The 18,134-nt window shown below is 36.7% G+C and overlaps 1 protein-coding gene across 8 annotated transcripts in view; it reads left to right on the plus strand.

Annotated features, from left to right (window-relative positions):
• Positions 1-18,134, plus strand: part of LOC137617171 (uncharacterized) — a 117,443-nt gene that overhangs the window by 37,220 nt on the left and 62,089 nt on the right. For all 8 annotated transcript variants that reach the window (XM_068347030.1, XM_068347031.1, XM_068347034.1 and 5 more), the window contains exons 2-3: positions 12,614-12,748; positions 13,240-13,404. In XM_068347030.1, the coding sequence (XP_068203131.1) occupies positions 12,614-12,748; positions 13,240-13,404 (300 nt within the window). The remainder of the gene's footprint in view (positions 1-12,613; positions 12,749-13,239; positions 13,405-18,134) is intronic.

The raw sequence follows: 18,134 nt of genomic DNA on the forward strand, positions 1-18,134 counted from the left end.
CTTAATCCTTGAGAGATGACGGAAGTATTTGCCTACTTTTCACCTGAATATACTGTATATTGACGTATTATTGTATACTATTGTTCAAGTATGATTTACAATTGCTTCGTAATTATAGGTTAAATACATTATGCTGAGGTAGTTTAAACTTTGTTTGTCCCCTGTAGGCTATCGGTGTTACATACAGAATTTTTTTCTTATTTACATTTTGTGTGTATTTGCTGTGAATTGTAATGACTATTCTACCGTGATGAATGGGAGTTAGGAATGTTGGTGGAAAGAGTGAGAGATTATTTAATAAATTTATTACGCCCAAAGACGTCAAACAAAGTTACATATTGGCAATTACATACAGTACATCAAAAATCAACATAAAAAGAAAAATTACAGCATTGAATCATCAGTGTATCAGTTACAATAATAACATATATGAGTTTGTATTCCATTATCACAACAACTGCAACAGACAGAGAGAGAGAGAGAGAGAGAGAGAGAGAGAGAGAGAGAGAGAGAGAGAGAGAGAGAGAGACCTGACTGTTTACAATAATTACAGAGGCATCACACTTACTTCAGTTATCATGAAAACAAATAGCATGCATATTCTAAAGAGACTAGAGAGAAAAATTGATGAAAAGCTGATAACTGAACAAGCAGGGTTTAGAAAAGGTAGAAGTTGCACTGACCAAATTTTTATTTCAAGATATGTGGTACAGCAATGCGTAGAATATAGAAATCCAATTTTGATGGCATTTGTGGACTATGAAAAAAGTCTTTGATAGTGTGCACCGGCCAATTTTGTGGAGAGTCCGGCATTATTATGGAATTCCTTTTGAATACGCGAATTTGATTAGGTCTGTTCATGAGTATAACAAGTGCAAAGTTAATGTTAGTGGAGTCCTATCAAATGAATTTCCAGTGAACAGTGGAGTACTCCAAGAGAATGTGTTGTCCCCTATGTTGTTTGCCCTCCTCATGGATTTTGCAAAGAGTAGAACAGTTGGAGGCGGAGGAGAAGAATTGGAATGGATTGATAAAAAGAAGTTAGGAGACCTAGAGTATGCTGATGATGCTGTCCTTGTTAGCAGAACACCTCAGGATTTGCAATGCTTGCTCACCAGAATGCGTGAAATATCATGCGAGATTGGGTTGAAAATAAATAGAAGCAAGACAGATGATGAGAACATAGTGTGAAATGGAAGATGAAATATCTTTGGAAAGAGAAATGATTAATGAGGTAGAATCATTTAAGTATTTAGGAACTATGACCTCCAATACAGGGTCTTTAGAATTGGTTTAGTGAAAGATTGAAAAAAAAAGTAAATCAGACAATGGCTAGGTCAAGTCAAATTTGGAAATTAAATCTCCTGAAATTACATATAAAAATAAGACTATATATCAGCTTAGTGAGATCGGTGTTACTATATGGACTTGAGTCATGATATGACAATGGAACAATCTCCATCAGATTTATTAGATTTGGGAACAAAGCCCTCAGAAGGATATTGGGATTTACATGGCAGGACAGGATTAGAAATGAAACTATAATAGAGATTACTCAAGTGCCATATGTGGATGAGATCATTTGTGAGGGGTAAATGGAGAGGGTTTGGGCATGCTATTCGCACTCCCCAAGAGAGATTAGTTCACCGAACTTTTAACTGGCCTCTGCAAGGCACTAGAAAGGCTGGAAGACCTAGACCTACATGGGTAAAGACTATGAAGCGTGAAATGGGAGGTAATGAATGGTAGAGTGTTGAATTAAAAGCCCAATATAGAGACGACTGGCGAAATCCAACCGAGGCCTATGCGTCAATAAGCATAGGAGATGATGATGATGATGATTCTACCATGAAACATTATTTGACATATTTCCATATTACACATCATTATTTCTCTCATAATATGATTATTCCTATTTTGGATGTAATTCGTTGGTTACATTTATAGTATCTCGAGTAAATATTTTGTCAATTCTTTAATAAGTTGAAAATTCGAGATCACTTAAAAACAGCAAGTTGTTCTGCCCTTCTAGCTCAAAACTCAATTTCCTCTCGTATCTTGAAATATGTCATTTAAATTTCACTCATTCAGTTAAATGTGTGTCTTCTATCGTGTTCAAATTGTCCAGTTTTTTCTGCTTCTCTATATCAAGTCCGAAGCTTTTGAATTTCCTCCATGCTTATCTTCCTTCGGATGCACCATCTTTCCTTCTGGTTAGAATTTGAAGCACATATTTTATTCCTCCTTATTTTTTTTTTTTTTTTTTTGTGGGGGGGGGGTGGTGGTGTTGGTTTGTAGGTTATTTAGTTGTCCCCTCTATCGGGCTTTATTCAGAAACAAATGTTGCTTTTCCTTTAGAGATATCAGAACACTTTTGAACCCACAAGCTTAGTTTTGGAGTGATTGGACCGTCTCCAGAAATCGAGTCTCATTCTGAATCTCTGCATTGTGTTATAGGCAATTTCCTGATGAAAATTAAGTGGTAAATTGGCTGATTCTTTGTGTACATAAAGCAACGTTGGGATCGTTTTAACAGATATGTCTGAAGTTAGGGCTGCTAATATTCATGATGGCACAAAGACGCTATAAACTTACTTCATGTCCATTAAGCACTTGCCATAGCATGTTTCATAAAAGAAATACAGCGAAAGGAATAGTGACATGCACTGACATTTATTTCACTTTCCTCGCCAACTTATCTCTAACTTAACTTTTGCTTCAACCTAATGGTGATCAGATATATCTCACGTCACTCTTCACCATTGCATCCATCAACTTTCCTTACCCATTCAGCAATCTCGCTTCACCATCAACTTCTGTCTTATTGAAATTCTTCCTCAGAAACCACATATCTCCACAAGTCTCTCTCTTCTCATTTACTCTGAAGCTCCATAGCTTCCAACTCCATCTCTTTCTCTAACGCCCACCTTTGCATTAAAATTTCCGAGCGCAACCACCCTTTCATGTTCTCCAAACCCAGCTAAGAGTAGTTCAGGATTCCATAAAAATAAATAGTTCATTCCACTTATTACTTGGATTATATAGATTAATTATTACAATTTTTAGTTCTGTTACACATATTTTTACCATGAAAATGCCTTAACTAACACATTAGTACTCCGTCATCTATTCCCAGAGTTTTCCTGACGACAGAAGCCCTATCACTTTCCCTAGCCTAACACATTCAGCCACCTCGTGTGCAATCCCCTTTCCATTCACATTCATGCACATACTGCAATTCACTTTGGTTTTACTATCAAAATATAATTTTTTTCTTGAAGAAATCGGCTTCTCATCTCCACAGTACCCATACCTTCTTCTGATTATTTATTTTTGTAATATCAATACAAGTTCTGGAGTGGCTAACCAAATGTCCTGGTCATTTGCTGACTGTTTGCAGAGAACATTATGCAGTTTACCTTAGCAGGCAGCGGCGGCTCCAGAAAAAAATCCTATCAGTCGTGTCACATTTATTTTATACTCTTAACTGCTGAGTAGTAGATAAATCTCTGTGCCTAAGACTTAAGTATCAGTCTCTTCACATACTGTCTTTATGGTTGTGTATCTAACTGGTCTATATGCTATGAACTGTTCCCCTGAATCTTGTGTGTGTATGTATATATATATATATATATATATATATATATATATATATATATATATATATATATATATATATATGCGTGTGTGTATGTGTGTGTATACTGTATATATGAAATAATATTATAAGATAGATGAACAGTTCATAGTACGTATGGGAGTTCGATTATGTGTCCACTTTTATATACAGTAGATGCTTTTCTCTACTTAGCAAAATAAAATATCTTTCACCAATATTGTGCGATGTAACCTTTCTATATTATGCTTTTATTTTATACAGTTCAGCTCGTTTGTTAAACAAGGCTGAAAAAGAGGTCGCTTCTGTGTAATTATGACAGCAGAATTCTGCTGACGAACTATGTTGTACAACGCCAATGCATTTATCCAATCAATCAATCGTGAAAAAGCACAGGATGGCGGTTATAAGACGTTGAGCTGGTCCCCGGTTGGCATGGAATAATGGGAGTAGGAGGGGAAGTTTGAAAGCTATTAAACCAATCAAGAGGCGGGACAAAGGGAGACGCCATGGGCCAATCAGATGAGAGTTGCCTTTTCGATCATCTTCGAGGGAAACTTCTCGTAAAAGCGCATTAGATCTTGGCCAACACGTAAAGTTGTCTGGTTACTGGTGGAAGGTCATAATAATATCTGCAGTGAAAATTATGCAGGTTTCGTTTTTTTAGTCTCTCTCTCTCTCTCTCTCTCTCTCTCTCTCTCTCTCTCTCTCTCTCTCTCTCTCTCTCTCACGACCATCTGACTTGGGGTGAAATGAGATTAGCAGTCGGGAATTTATCGGGATAAATTTACAGTTTCTCTATCACAAACGCACGCACGCATTCGTACATAATAGAAATGCACCATTACTGGAAATAACGAAACACCTTTCCTTCGATTGACTCGAAACTCTCAAAGTCATGATATCCCAACGTCCAATTCATTTTGAAGTTTTCGAGTAATTTCTTTATCTTTGCCGTCTTCTCCTAATACCTCAAGCGATCTTTTCTTCTTCTGCAAAAGATGTCGATCCCAGCTGTTTGATGGCCGTTTGAGCCTTCCATTCCCAACACGCTTCTGCGGTCTCGTGCTCCAGTGCTGTTAGTGACCGACACTTTTATTTATTTACCTCTGCACCACTGCTAACCTCTTCCTTGGCCTCTCCTTTCCCTGTTTCGCATTTGGTATTTTATGGGAAATTATCACACGATATCCTCTTTCATGATAACCTCGATGATCTTAATATCAAGTTTAAACTATTTCGTGGTTTACTTTCTTGGAAGTCAATGCGATTGTCCAAATGTCATCATCATTCACGGTTGGCTTTGGACTTAGTACTATTATTGGATGCGTTTTCCCATTTCATTGTACCAAGCTACCGATAAAGTAATAGGCCGTGCTGGCAAAAGGCCCGCTCAGTTTAAAACAACAATAACACTATAGTGTAGGTTCGGGTTGATGGTTGGGGATTAGCTTTTGTAACAGAGCCCCAATTCCTCATGGGGGTTTTTCAGTATTGATATTTTTTTTTTTTTTATGCATTTTCATTTCTCCACATATGGTTGATTTTTTTCATTAATTTGTTCAATTAATAAGAATTTCCCCACCCTTTTCCATGTGTTCATGAATTATTCCCTGTTTGGAATCTGTCCAAGGCGGACCTACTAAAGAAAAGAAACATTTCTGAAGGGCCGGAGGAGAACCGGGTTTTGGAGATAATGAAACCTGGTGTCTGGCGCCCATAGACTTCAGCGTCGGACACTCTCCCCTCCGTCATTTTCACCTTTCGGGCGGTTCTGATATCACTCATCTCTTTTCGTCGTCATTGTCCGTCTTCTGTGTTTCCGTGCCGACCAAGCAAAAAATCACAATGTTTCACATCATCTTTTTCTGAAAAGTACTACTCGCTTCCAACAGGCGTCTAACGCAAAGTGTCGGGGCAATCTTATCGCTTCACTTTTGCACCGCACGTGTTTCATACGCGCTCGTAAACTGCTGTATTGCTCTTTTTTTTATCTCTGGCTTTCCCCGCACTGATTATATAAACCTATTTAAGCTTACTATCTCATGTATTGTACTGTTTGCATTTTGTATCATGCGTACTCTCAACTATCTGTATATAACCCCGCTGTCTTGTTGAATAAACTCAGTTACATTCACCTCGCCACTGTTAAAACCTAACAGTTACGTTGCCATACTTTACTTTACAAGTATTACAGTGGCCCTTCTTGAAACCTAAAACATTTCAACTCTCAAAAGTGGGACTGGGTTCTGTATCTTAGCCTAATTCTGTGGTATGTTTTCCACCAGGGCTGAACCAAATTAACCAAAAATATTTGTCAGATCTCGTAGTTGTCAATTCTCTCACAGTCAAAGGCGTTTTATTTCAGCTATCCTTCTTTTTCCTTTTTCACTTAATCTTGACTATCTTCAAAAACATCTTCGATTCATTTGTCAAGTATAATTGTGTCTGAGAGTTGGGCTGAAACTATTGGTCTTCACTGACATACTGAAACTGATTTTCCTATTTCTGCGATATTTAAAAGAAAAAAAATTATGTGTGTATATATATATATATATATATATATATATATATTATATGTATATATATATATATATATATTATATGTATATATATATATATATATATATATATATATATATATATATATATAATTTAAGTACTTTCCCATTGTAATGTATTTTGTCGTCTCGGGTATCGGAAATAGTCTCATTGGACCATCTTCCGAAGTACAGATTACCCGTTATGTAATTAGTGCGATCTACTCGTCTTGTATGTAGCGCATAGACAAGCTTACCATGCTATTATACCGTAGTTTCGTACATAATATTGCATAACTATTTATAGTATATGCAAATGTTCAAAGAGCGCTCGTGAATGGCAGAGGTAAAGGACAGTGTCAATGCCATAGCAGGACAATGCTTCCTAGAGACTGACCATAAATAGGCTGCATATTTATGTTCTGCGTCCAAGCCCCACTCCATCAAGCTAGGGCCAGAACTATTTCAATTTCCAATTGCATTATTCTTAGGATTCAGGATGATTGACTATTAAAACCCCACTGCTGTTCTGGAGAGCTTAAGGTGAAAGTTACTGAATGGAAGAAACAGCATGTAAGATAATATCTGAATGTCAGAAACAAACCTTTACGGTTGGGCAAATAGATGACCAATTTAGTGAATATGAGTTTGCATTTAAGAATATCAGTATCCACGTTACCACAAATTCAAATGGTTTAGTATAAAAACACATTTCTGTCAGGAGATTAAGCTGGAAACCGTTATTGGCAGAAATAACAAGCTGAATTCTGAAGGACAAAAAGACTTGTTTTATGGCCTGAGCGCTGTGGTGTTATCCTCATTCATTATTGTTATTATTGATAATATCATACTATTACCATAGACATTGAAGTTGAAAAAGTAGAATAGGTAGATAGGAAGAAACTAAAACAAGTGGATAAGAAATAAAAGGTAGGAAGCTCTTGGTATGAAAGTATGACAGAATCATCCAACAAATGTCTAGGACTGTCAACAGTGATTTGCATAGGGCACACTAAATTGGGCCCTCGGGTTAAATACAGCCTGATGACCATAAAGCTATTTTCCCTTAATTGTGCATTATTAATAGAAACTATGTGCACATATATACTTATATATATTATATACATACATACACACACACACACACACACATATATATATATATATATATATATATATATATATATATATGTATGTAAATATCACCCACGAATGGCATTTAATACCGAATTCTATCTTGGGAATATATATCCACTTGGAATTCATTTTATGGTAACAGCTTCTGGCCGGGTGGGGATTCGAACCACCACCTGTACGGCTGGAAACCATGCTGGCAGGGACCCTACCGACTGAGCTATCAAGAGAGACGACTGAGCTATCAAGAGAGACACTTGATAGCTCAGTCGGTAGGGTCCCTGCCAGCATGGTTTCCAGCCGTACAGGTGGTGGTTCGAATCCCCACCCGGCCAGAAGCTCCAGCCGTACAGGTGGTGGTTCGAATCCCCACCCGGCCAGAAGCTGTTACCATAAAATGAATTCCAAGTGGATATATATTCCCAAGATAGAATTCGGTATTAAATGCCATTCGTGGGTGATATTTACATTAATTAAAATCACGTGTGCTTGTGATATATGTTCATATATATATATAATGAAAGCATTTCACTAAAGTAAAGCTCCATAAAACTCACCAAGGAACCATATAAGTCATTGGTAATAAGGCAATTTTTATCTAAAATATATTGATTCTTTGTGTTAATTGTTTTCATGGGACATATACATATGTGCATATATATGTATATATATATATATATGTATTTGTATATATTTATATATATAAATATATATATATATATATATATATATATATATATATATATATAAGGATACATATGCGTGTGTGTGTATCACTAACACTCGTGATTTTAATCAATGTAAATATCAACCACAATGGCATTTAACATCAAATTCTACTCTGGGAATTTATATCCACTGGAAATTCATTTCTTATATATATATATATATATATATATATATATATATATACATATATGTATATATACATACATATATATTTATATATACATACATATATATATATATATATATATATATATATATATATATGTATATATATACATACTTTACTTTGATGGCTGCTTTTCCGGTCCCATACAGCAGGGGAACCCCACTCTCTACAGGACCTCCACTGTCGTTTAACCTTGTTCGTTCAGAGTATTTAACATTTCATATCAAATATTGTTCATTTACTGTTAAATCGTCACTGTCAAAAGACTCATGAAATAAGAGTCTTCAGTTTCCTCTTGAAATCCTTAATGTCTTCAATCATTCGAATGTTTCATGGGAGCTTATTATATAGTCTCGGGGCTGCATATTTAAAGGCTCTGGAGCCCAAAGTGGACATAAATCTAGGTTCCAACAGTTAAAAGCCATCTGTAACTATTCTTGTGTGGACACGATTTGTTGGCTGCGCAATATGTAGCAATTCTCTCAGTTTTTTGGATGACCGGTTCTGATAACTTGGTGAGTTATTGTACATATTTTAAATTCAATTCTCACTTTAATCGGCAGCCAGCGTAAATCAATTAGTATAGGGGTGATCCTTTCTCTATGTGGGACACCTTTTATCAGTCTCGCTCCTCTCTTTATTATGTTTTGTAATTTCTTAAGTTGCACTTTTGGTAAATTGTAGTAGATAGAGTTGCAGTAGTCAATTCTGGTAATAACACAGTTCATCACAAGTTTCTTACAGAATTTTCGTCCAGGTACTTTCTTTTGTAAACGCAATATTTCGTAGATGATAACCAGCAGTTTTTATTACATTATTTATTTGGGCATTTAGAGACAGGTTACAGTCAAGAAATACATCTATATCTCGAACTTTACTAGATATCGGCACCGAGTCATTATTTATGTTCATTTGAATATCACCTAAGCTTCTCACGCTGTTTCTCTTGCCCACCACCATGAATTCAGTTTTGTTCTGATTTAATTTTAGTTGTTTAAATGTCATCCATTCTCTAACACTATCACGGATTCGGTTTAGAGTTTCAGTAGTGTCATGTATATCATTTATGGAGAAGTAAAATTGTGTTTTTTCTACAAATAGATTAAAATTCACGCCATGCCTTTGTAGCATTTTCAAAAGACCAATAGTACAGATGTAGAATAAGATTGGGCCAAGTACACTCCCCTGGGGTACCCCTCTGTTTAAGAGTTCATATGATGAATAAGAGTTTCCAATTTGTACACAGTAATTTCGACCAACCAAGTAGTCTTTTAGGTATTCGAAGGCTTGATCTTCAACACCGATGGATCGTAGATCATTTAGTAGCAGTTCATGCACCACTGTATCAAAAGCAGCACTGAGATCGAGCAGTATTAAGATACCACATTTATTTTCATCCATCATTTCTAGCATATCATTTACAACAGAGCAGATGGCTGTCTCCGGAGAGTATAGTTTTCTGTAAGCAGATTGGTTGTCAGGCAAAGCTTTTATTACTTCTAAGTGGCTGACTAGTTGTTCAAGAATTACATATTCAAGCACCTTTGAGACAAAGGATTTACAACAGAGCAGATGGCTGTCTCCTTAGAGTATAGTTTTCTGTCAGCAGATTGGTTGTCAGGCAAAGCTTCTGTTACTTCTAAGTGGCTGACTAGTTGTTCAAGAATTACATATTCAAGCACTTTTGAGACAAAGGATAGATTTGAAATAGGTCTATATGAGCTTAATTCCTGGTAGTTCAGTGCATTTTTCAGGACTGGTGTGACTATAGCTATTTTCTCAGATTTAGGAAACTTGCATTCATCAATGCTTGCTTTTGCCATTCTCATTATTATTTCGGCTAGACTAGAAAAGTCTCTCTCTCCAATTACTTCAGATATTGGCATAGGATCGATCGCGCAGTCGTTTTTTCTTTGCTCTTGATAATTCTGGTGATATCATCTTGTGTTATGTTGTTAAATCGTATTAATTTTGTCTGTGTTCCTGGTGTCTCATTAATCTGATGTTGAGTATTTACAAAGGACCTGATTATGTTTCAATTTTGTTTTTAAAGAATACTAGAAAATTATTTGCTAGTTCCTGGTCACTGTATCCATCAGGTAGCTTCTTTTCTTTTACATTTCCCATTATACCTTCAATAGACGATATAACTTATTTATGTCTGTTGCTGCTTCAAGGATCTTTCTCTTATAGTATTCACTTTTTTTTCCTTCTTTGTAGGTAGTTATATTGACACGCAGCAGTTTTGTATTCTACCCAAGTACTTTCAGTTTTTAACCTATTCCACTTTCTATTTTTACGTCCGTCTTTTCTCCCTCTTTTTTTTTTTTTTTTTTTACCAAAGTCTCTCCATCAAACCAAGGAGATTTGTCTTTTACAGTTATAGTCTTTTCCGTCCGTGGGCACATGGTATCATATTCACTTTTACTCACTTTATTATAAGTGGTCATAAGACAGTTAGCACACTTAGCTCCTAACAGACGTTGATCATCATGATCACAGGGAATATTGATAGCATCATTTATTTTCTTTGTAACTTCTTCAATAAATACGGTAGGAGAAAAAATTTGATTTATGTCTAAAGTTTATTTTCTTTACTAATGCATGTTTCTGTAGAGGTAGACTAAACGTGATAAGTTTGTGTACTGGGGAGATAGTACATTTCTCTTCGACTTTTATATCAGATACAATATTATTCATGTCATCACTTATAACCACGTCTAGCGTATGCCCAGTTAAAGTAGTTGTGCAGTCGACATTATTCAATAGTCGGTATGATTCTAGTAACTCACTAAATGCAAAGCGTCATTATATATATATATATATATATATATATATATATATATATATATATATATATATATATATATATATATATATATATTGTGTGTAAGTGTATGTTTGTGTGTGACTGTGTGTCATATTTTTTATAGCGGCCGTAGCCTCTTAACTTTCTCGGTTGCTGCTTCACTCTTTTAAATTTTAAAATCGTTCAGCACTCTATGCCTAAATCTGTGAAGAGGAGAAACATTGACCACCCATGGCAAGGCTCTACCATTTACAAGAGGTTCCTGTGAATACGCACTTACCTCTGTTACGAAAACGGACATAATTTTAGTTAATCTAATGTGTACATGTATCTGTGAGGTTCAGATACGTGTTGTTAGTGATAAGTAGACAACTATAATCACCATTGTCATCATCATCATCATCTGCGCCTATTGACGCAAAGTCTTCTTTGCCTTGTGCATTTTTTTTTCAATTCAATACTTTAACATTCATCATCTCATACCTCACGCTTCATAGTCTTCAGCCATGTAAGCCATGTAAGTTCTTCTAATGCCTTGTGGAACTAAGTTTAACGTTTGGTGAACTAATTTTTCTTGGGGAGTGCGAAGATCATGCCATCAAACCATCTCCATATACCCCTCACTATGATCTCATCCCAATCTAATTCACCATTGTATCACTGTTTAATGTTTATTTATTTTCAGGCTGTAATGTTTAATAGAATGTACTGTTTTCATTTTACCAATTATATTTTGAGAACCACAAAGACCTCTTAACTTAATTGATATCCTCGCATTCACTATATGCCTAAATTTGAGTGGGGAAGTAACGAAACATTTATTTCTCGTGGTAGGACTCAATTCCGCTTTTGAAAAGTTCCTTGGATACGCTCATTACCCTTTGTTACGAAGACAGACATAAGTTTACTTCACCTCATGCCTTTGATTTGATGTTCTACCAGTGAAGATGCTCTCTTATACAGTGAGATTCGGTCCGTCCCTAGATAATGTAAGTTGTTACCTGGCCCTTTCACTAAAAACTCCTAGTCTGGAATTTCCCCGAGCTCGTGGTTTTTAACTAGAGTATTTATTTTTATAGTCAAGAAGTTGAGTTATCATACTAATGAAAGCATGATGCCAATGACTCCCCTACACTACAGCAATGAAGGGTTGTATGAAATCTTAGTAATCTCATCAGACTTTATTTTGATGTGCCTACTGGTAGAATTGAACGAAACCAAGGGGCGTCATAAGCATTTTGAAATTGCAACCGGTTTTAGTAATTTTTAATGTTTCAGATCATAGGGGAACATTTTTGTCATAGGATGTGATCTAAGCAATATTTTGTGATCTTTTATTGGCTTCTCTCCTCTGCCATTCGATCTATCAGCTCTTTTCTTTGTAATTACTTTGAGCCTCGTGCATGTTTTTTAAGAAAGTGAAGCAAGTATTTTACAGTACAGATTTGCAGTAAAAATTCTTTACAGTTTTATAATGATTAAAGTTCTTTTTAGATGCCAAAGTTTTTTCTCTTTTTTCAATTTTAAATATGGCATCCTTCAGTAGTTTACATACGACCGCTATACAGTTGAGTTTTTTTGAGGTCTGATTTTCTTATGGGCCACTTTTTTCCCCGAAGCTCGAAGAGGACCTGGCGACCCCTGTGAGGATGAATGTTCCTCTGATACCCATACGATCTGCGACAACAGCACCAAAACCTGCAAATGCGACCAAAACTTCCCCGTAGCTATAGATCACCTTTACTGCCTCCAACGTGAGTTCTCCTTGTCTTCTGTGTGGCTAAACAGAACATAAGTGTGTCAATGGAATTTAGGATAAGAGATATTTGCCAGGTGATGAGAAAATAATAATTCTTTTTAATTATTAAGAACACCTTTTAGCTTTCTGTTTCAATGGGAATCTTTCACAGAAAGTTAACATTCTAAGTCTTTTGTAGCAATTGTATGGAAACACTACACAAGGCTGATTTATGACAACTCTTGCCCTACTAGAGAACAAGAATCATTTTTGTATAGATAGGGGATTTTACAACAATCACCTAGAATACACATACAGTATAAGCATTATTCTTAGCTAGTAATGTCAATTTTATAACGAAAATTGTTGTTACATCTACGTCCATGTATAACTAACGCAAGTGAGTATTGTAAACATTTTCAAAAGTTGTCTGACATATTTCTGGCCCGTTCTTGTAATGAATCCCATTTCTATCTTCCCATTCTCATTGAAGTCTCTCCTTTGCAGCTGTTTTGTTGGGCAAGCCATGTCTTCACCTAAAACAATGTCAGTTCCTTGACAGGCATTCTTATTGCCAAAAGTACACCATCAACTATACGGAATGTAAATGCAGGGAAGAATACGAGATTAAAACCCTTGAAGGCTTAGCTATTCCTACATTATGTTTACCAAGTAAGTTTGGAAATTCCTTTTGTTATATCAATTTTCATATCTAATGTAATTTTTTTCGGTTGTCAAAGTTGATGACAGTTCACCCTTTTTGAGATGCTATCAAAGTTAATGCTTTTTAGCCATCTCTCTACTGAATTAGCTACAGTTTTTGTGGCATCATAAGGTCACCAGTAACTTCTGAATAATTATATTTGAATATTTGAAATTTGGCTGGTAAAAAAGGAGACTTCTGGTAAAGTGGGAGCAAGACTTTGCTCGTGGTAGTTACAATGGCACGTGTGTCCATAAATTGACCAGTATAAACACCAGTAATGCAGAATTCATATTTGAGTTAGGATTATTTCCTTCATTCAAATTTTACTTGCTCAAAAGATTTGCTGTGGGATTGCTTTAGTACACTCAATTACCTTTTATATATGATGTAAAGATGTTTTAGTTATATTATTTCATCCTAAGAATTGGATAAGACTGAATTGTCATTGGAAGCTGGATGTGTACTACATTCTTTCAGATGCATTCAGTGTGGTTTCAATTTTAATATTTGTTATAATGTACATATTTTGAGTAATGGAACTTGACAGAAATTTGTATCCCTCTACTTTGTTAGGCCAATTAGTATTGATTTTTGGAAAGTCTGATTTTGTAAAATCTAATAACTGTCAAGTGGGGTAATTTTATTTCCCTTTTGCTGAAATGAGAAGTATAACTACTGCACTAAGCTAAATGTATACTTTTGACACAAAAGGTTATATCTGTTTGTTCGTATTTAATTAGATTCAAGTGTATTCTGCTCCATTAAGATGTATATGGCACACATTATATATTTCATTTCCTGTGGACAGGCTAACATTTTGTACCAAAATAGGTGAAGCTCTCCAGTAGTTTTAGTTTTGAATCTACATTAGATTTTTTATATGTTTTATGAAACGGAGGAACTCAAAATTTTAAAACACGTTTAATTAACATAAGAGATTCAATAACGTGAAATAAAAGGGTTAGAAAGTTGTTAGAGATGCCAATAATACTCCTATCCAAGGTTTGTAGGCTTCAGTATAAAGTGGAGTAGCCTGCGCCATACTTTGTTTTATTGCAAAGATTTTTTCTTTGTTAATCAAATTGACTTACTGTTCATTAGAAAGTCTTTCATTTCGTAATGAATATATCTTGAGAAAGACATATAGCATGATTACTACAAAAGAAATAGGTAATAGGTAGAAATAGTGATGTTACATAGTAAATCAGGTAAAATATTTTTGGCTGTGTGACATATTTATTTACTACGAATTTTATAATGTTGCTCATTATGATTTTGAATTCTGGAACCCCCCAATGGAAGGGCAGGTATGAGCAGCTCCCCAAAAGACTGAATGTGTCATTCATTATGTAGATCCAGAAAACTGGTTTTGATTGGCAAGTTTTCTGTGTTATCTCTCCTAGGTAAGTTTAGGAGAAAACTAGAATTATATAGTCTCGTTGTAGAATTATTAGAAGAAAAGGAAGCAGAATCCCGTAACTGTCCGACACAGCTCTTACGTCTCTAGAAAGAACGATTGGATCATGGGAAGCACTTTACCTATTCTAGGTTTTAGGAATTAAATTTCCAATAGTGTAAGGCAGATATTTAGTTGACTGCTATTGACCCTAAATTGAACTAGATGTGCACAAAACTGATCCCCTTAGTACTATCTGATGGCTGGCAGTGATTTCAACAACTTGCGTTTTGGAAACTTATCTTGTTTTTTGCCATTACAATTTTCATATCTCACAAGAAGGTAACATTTATGAACTATGCGATACTCTCAAGGTAGAGTTACCATGAAAACTGCAGCTTAAGTCTCTTACAGTTATTTACTTCCAAAGATAGTTCAACTTATTATTATTTTGTATTTTGCTATAGTGTGGTGCCTTCAAGGATTGACTATATGTACAATAAAATTAAAGAAATAGATTTCATGAATATAGATATATGAAATAACTTCTAAGGAACTAATGAATAGGTAAAACTGTTTCCCAGAATAAAGAAGATCATTGAAACTATAGTTTTTAATAGAAAAATAGTATTTTGTTTAGATTAAATATTAGATAGACTGGTGTAAAGTACTCTAGGAATTATTCATCCTTTAAATTGTAAACCCCACTTTCATTTCTGTCCATCAGTGAATGGTAGATATATGAATAACTCCATCACTAAATTCAATAAAAAAAAAGGCCAAACTAAAAAAATCTTATGGCAGAACCATTGACTCCTTTGTTACCAGCAGTGTATAGTGAAAATTGTCCCCAACAACCTAGGGAAAGGAAAACTTAAATATCACTGCCGGGTGAAGATTCTGTGAAAGCTAAATCTCAAATATTTTTCGGTATTCGATCAATGTTGGTGTGGAATTAAAAAAATTAAAGTAGAATGTCTGATTTTGAGAATTTTTAATAAAATTATAGCTAAGTTCTTTTAATTATATGACTGCAAATACTTAAACTCTGTAATTTACCTTTGGTTAGTGCTCAGTGAGCGTTAGGTCAAAGCTGACATAAAAAAATTTTTGGGCTCAGGCCATGTCGTCCTGATGGAAGGTTCCTATAAGTAGCTTCCTAGGGTATATTTGACTACAGTGATATTCCCAGAGAATTTACCTTTAGGTCTACAGAATTCTAACTCCTGGTGCGAATATCCTTAAAATTTCTCCTAAGGATATCGCATAAATCAGGGGACGTATATCTTGATACGACATACAGCAATCTTCACCCTGAATAGCGTTTTCGCTTCGAGGGGGAAAGTGGCAAATTTTGAAGGGGAGCCGATATCAAGGTTACCCTTCCTCCCTTACTACTTGAGTATCCAGATGCCGCTGTACGTCGCCGCCATGTTTATTCCTATAAGTGTAGTGCTATAGCTCGGTGATTTTCCCTCTTGCTCTTTCGTTTACGCTTTACTTTTAGGATTTATCATGCAATCTCCAGTCTCTTCTGCCTCTGGAAAGTTGAGTATTTGATCTTTACATTGTATAAGTTTTAGCTCCTGCCTCACAGTGAAATTAGGTTAAATTAAGTGAGAGAGCTTTGCCTTAACCGGAGGCGTCGTGGGCGCTGTCGTTCATTAAGCATGAGTTATTTGGTTAGCCTGAACGACTTTCCCGGTGTTAATACCACGAATGTTTTGAAGCTATTTAGTCTTCATTGCTAGGAAGTTATTTATATTATGCCGATGGTATTCTTGATAGTTTCGGCGATTTAGGTAACTGAACCTTGCTTGTGCTAGGCTTCCTAGCCTATGCGTTTTAGTTTATTTTCATGCATGATATGATAGACATTCCTAGTGTAATAACAATTAAATGAAGCTATTTAGGCAATTTATACATGTAAGATACATTGATTGCATATATATTCCTTTTCCTTTGAGATCTTATACGAGAAGAGTTTCGGCGATTAAGGTAGTCGAATCTCACCCGCCGCTAGGCTACTAGCCTAGTGGCTTTAGTATTCTTTCATACATGTTCCCCGGTTACCCTCGGGTATCGTTTTATCAATTCAGGCGGAGATAGATATCTCCTAGAATTATTATATAAACCGGTACTAGTCTCCAGTGGACATTTAAGGGTAATCCCCCCTTCCCTCTTAGTGTAGCCTTAGGCTACAACCCTAGTTAGTTTTGCCTTTGAGTAGACACTCAGGCTTGACTGGACTGGTGTTTTCTGTCTCTTCCCTTGGCCGGCAGATAGCAGGCTTTGGGTTTCGGTCAGAACCTCAGAGTATATGATCTTTTGCCGGCAACCTGCCGGCAGGGTGAATAGTCATTCCCCTGCCGGACTAGGCTGCTGGCATAGAAGGCTAGACCTCCCTAGGCCGCGCTTGAAGTGGTTGTATGATGCCGCAACATTCCCCCTGCGGTCTGGAAGACTAGTTCTGTGCTTGCAGACCCTAGGCTGAAGAATAGACATTCTTCTGCCGCCTAAGATGGCGCCGGCACTGGAACTCTGTTTCTCCCTTGTTGAGAGGAGGCGGCAAGTCTGCCGCCGTCCCCTTAACTGTATTGGCAGACCCTAGGCTGGAGAATAGATATTCTCCTGCCACCTAGGATGGCGCCGACAGTGAAACAGAGTTCCTTTGGGGTGTGGTAGGACCGGCAACCCTGCCGGCTCCTTCCACACCTCATTCAGGACCCTTTTCCTTCCCCCCTCTGTCCTTTAGTGATTGCCTAGCCATCGCAACCCTTTGGCCGTCGTCCTACAATCTCACCGCTTGCCGGCGGTTTGTGGGCCGGCCAGGGCTCCTACATGCAACGGCTTAGTTGCTCAGCCTTCCCTTATGGACGCAAGGCTCCGGGAAAAGCTGTGGCAGCTGCTGGCAGGAAACCCTTATTCTGTAGAGTGTTCTTCAGTCCTCTCTTGGACTGCCATCCACATTCTAGTGGCCGGCAGAGACCGGCAATGGTTTGTGTTTGGGTGGAAGCCTGAATGATACATTCTCCCCTTCCATTTGAACCCTCTTTCTGGAGAAAGGCAGTAAGACTGAGTACTTACACCCTTATTTATTGTTAATACACAGTTAATAATGTTCCCTTCCCTCCTTGCTTTCTCTCTCTCTATCGGCTAGTGCTGCCGGGTACTAACCTAGCCGGCAGTTGCTGGCCGGAACTGCCGGCCGGGTTGATGCTGCAGGCCATTACCCCAGCCGGCGTCTGCGCCGACACTACCCCAGCTGGCTAGACGCCAGCTGGACTAACCTAGCCGGGT

This window comes from Palaemon carinicauda, chromosome 23, assembly GCF_036898095.1.
Source record: "Palaemon carinicauda isolate YSFRI2023 chromosome 23, ASM3689809v2, whole genome shotgun sequence".
NCBI lineage: Eukaryota > Metazoa > Arthropoda > Malacostraca > Decapoda > Palaemonidae > Palaemon > Palaemon carinicauda.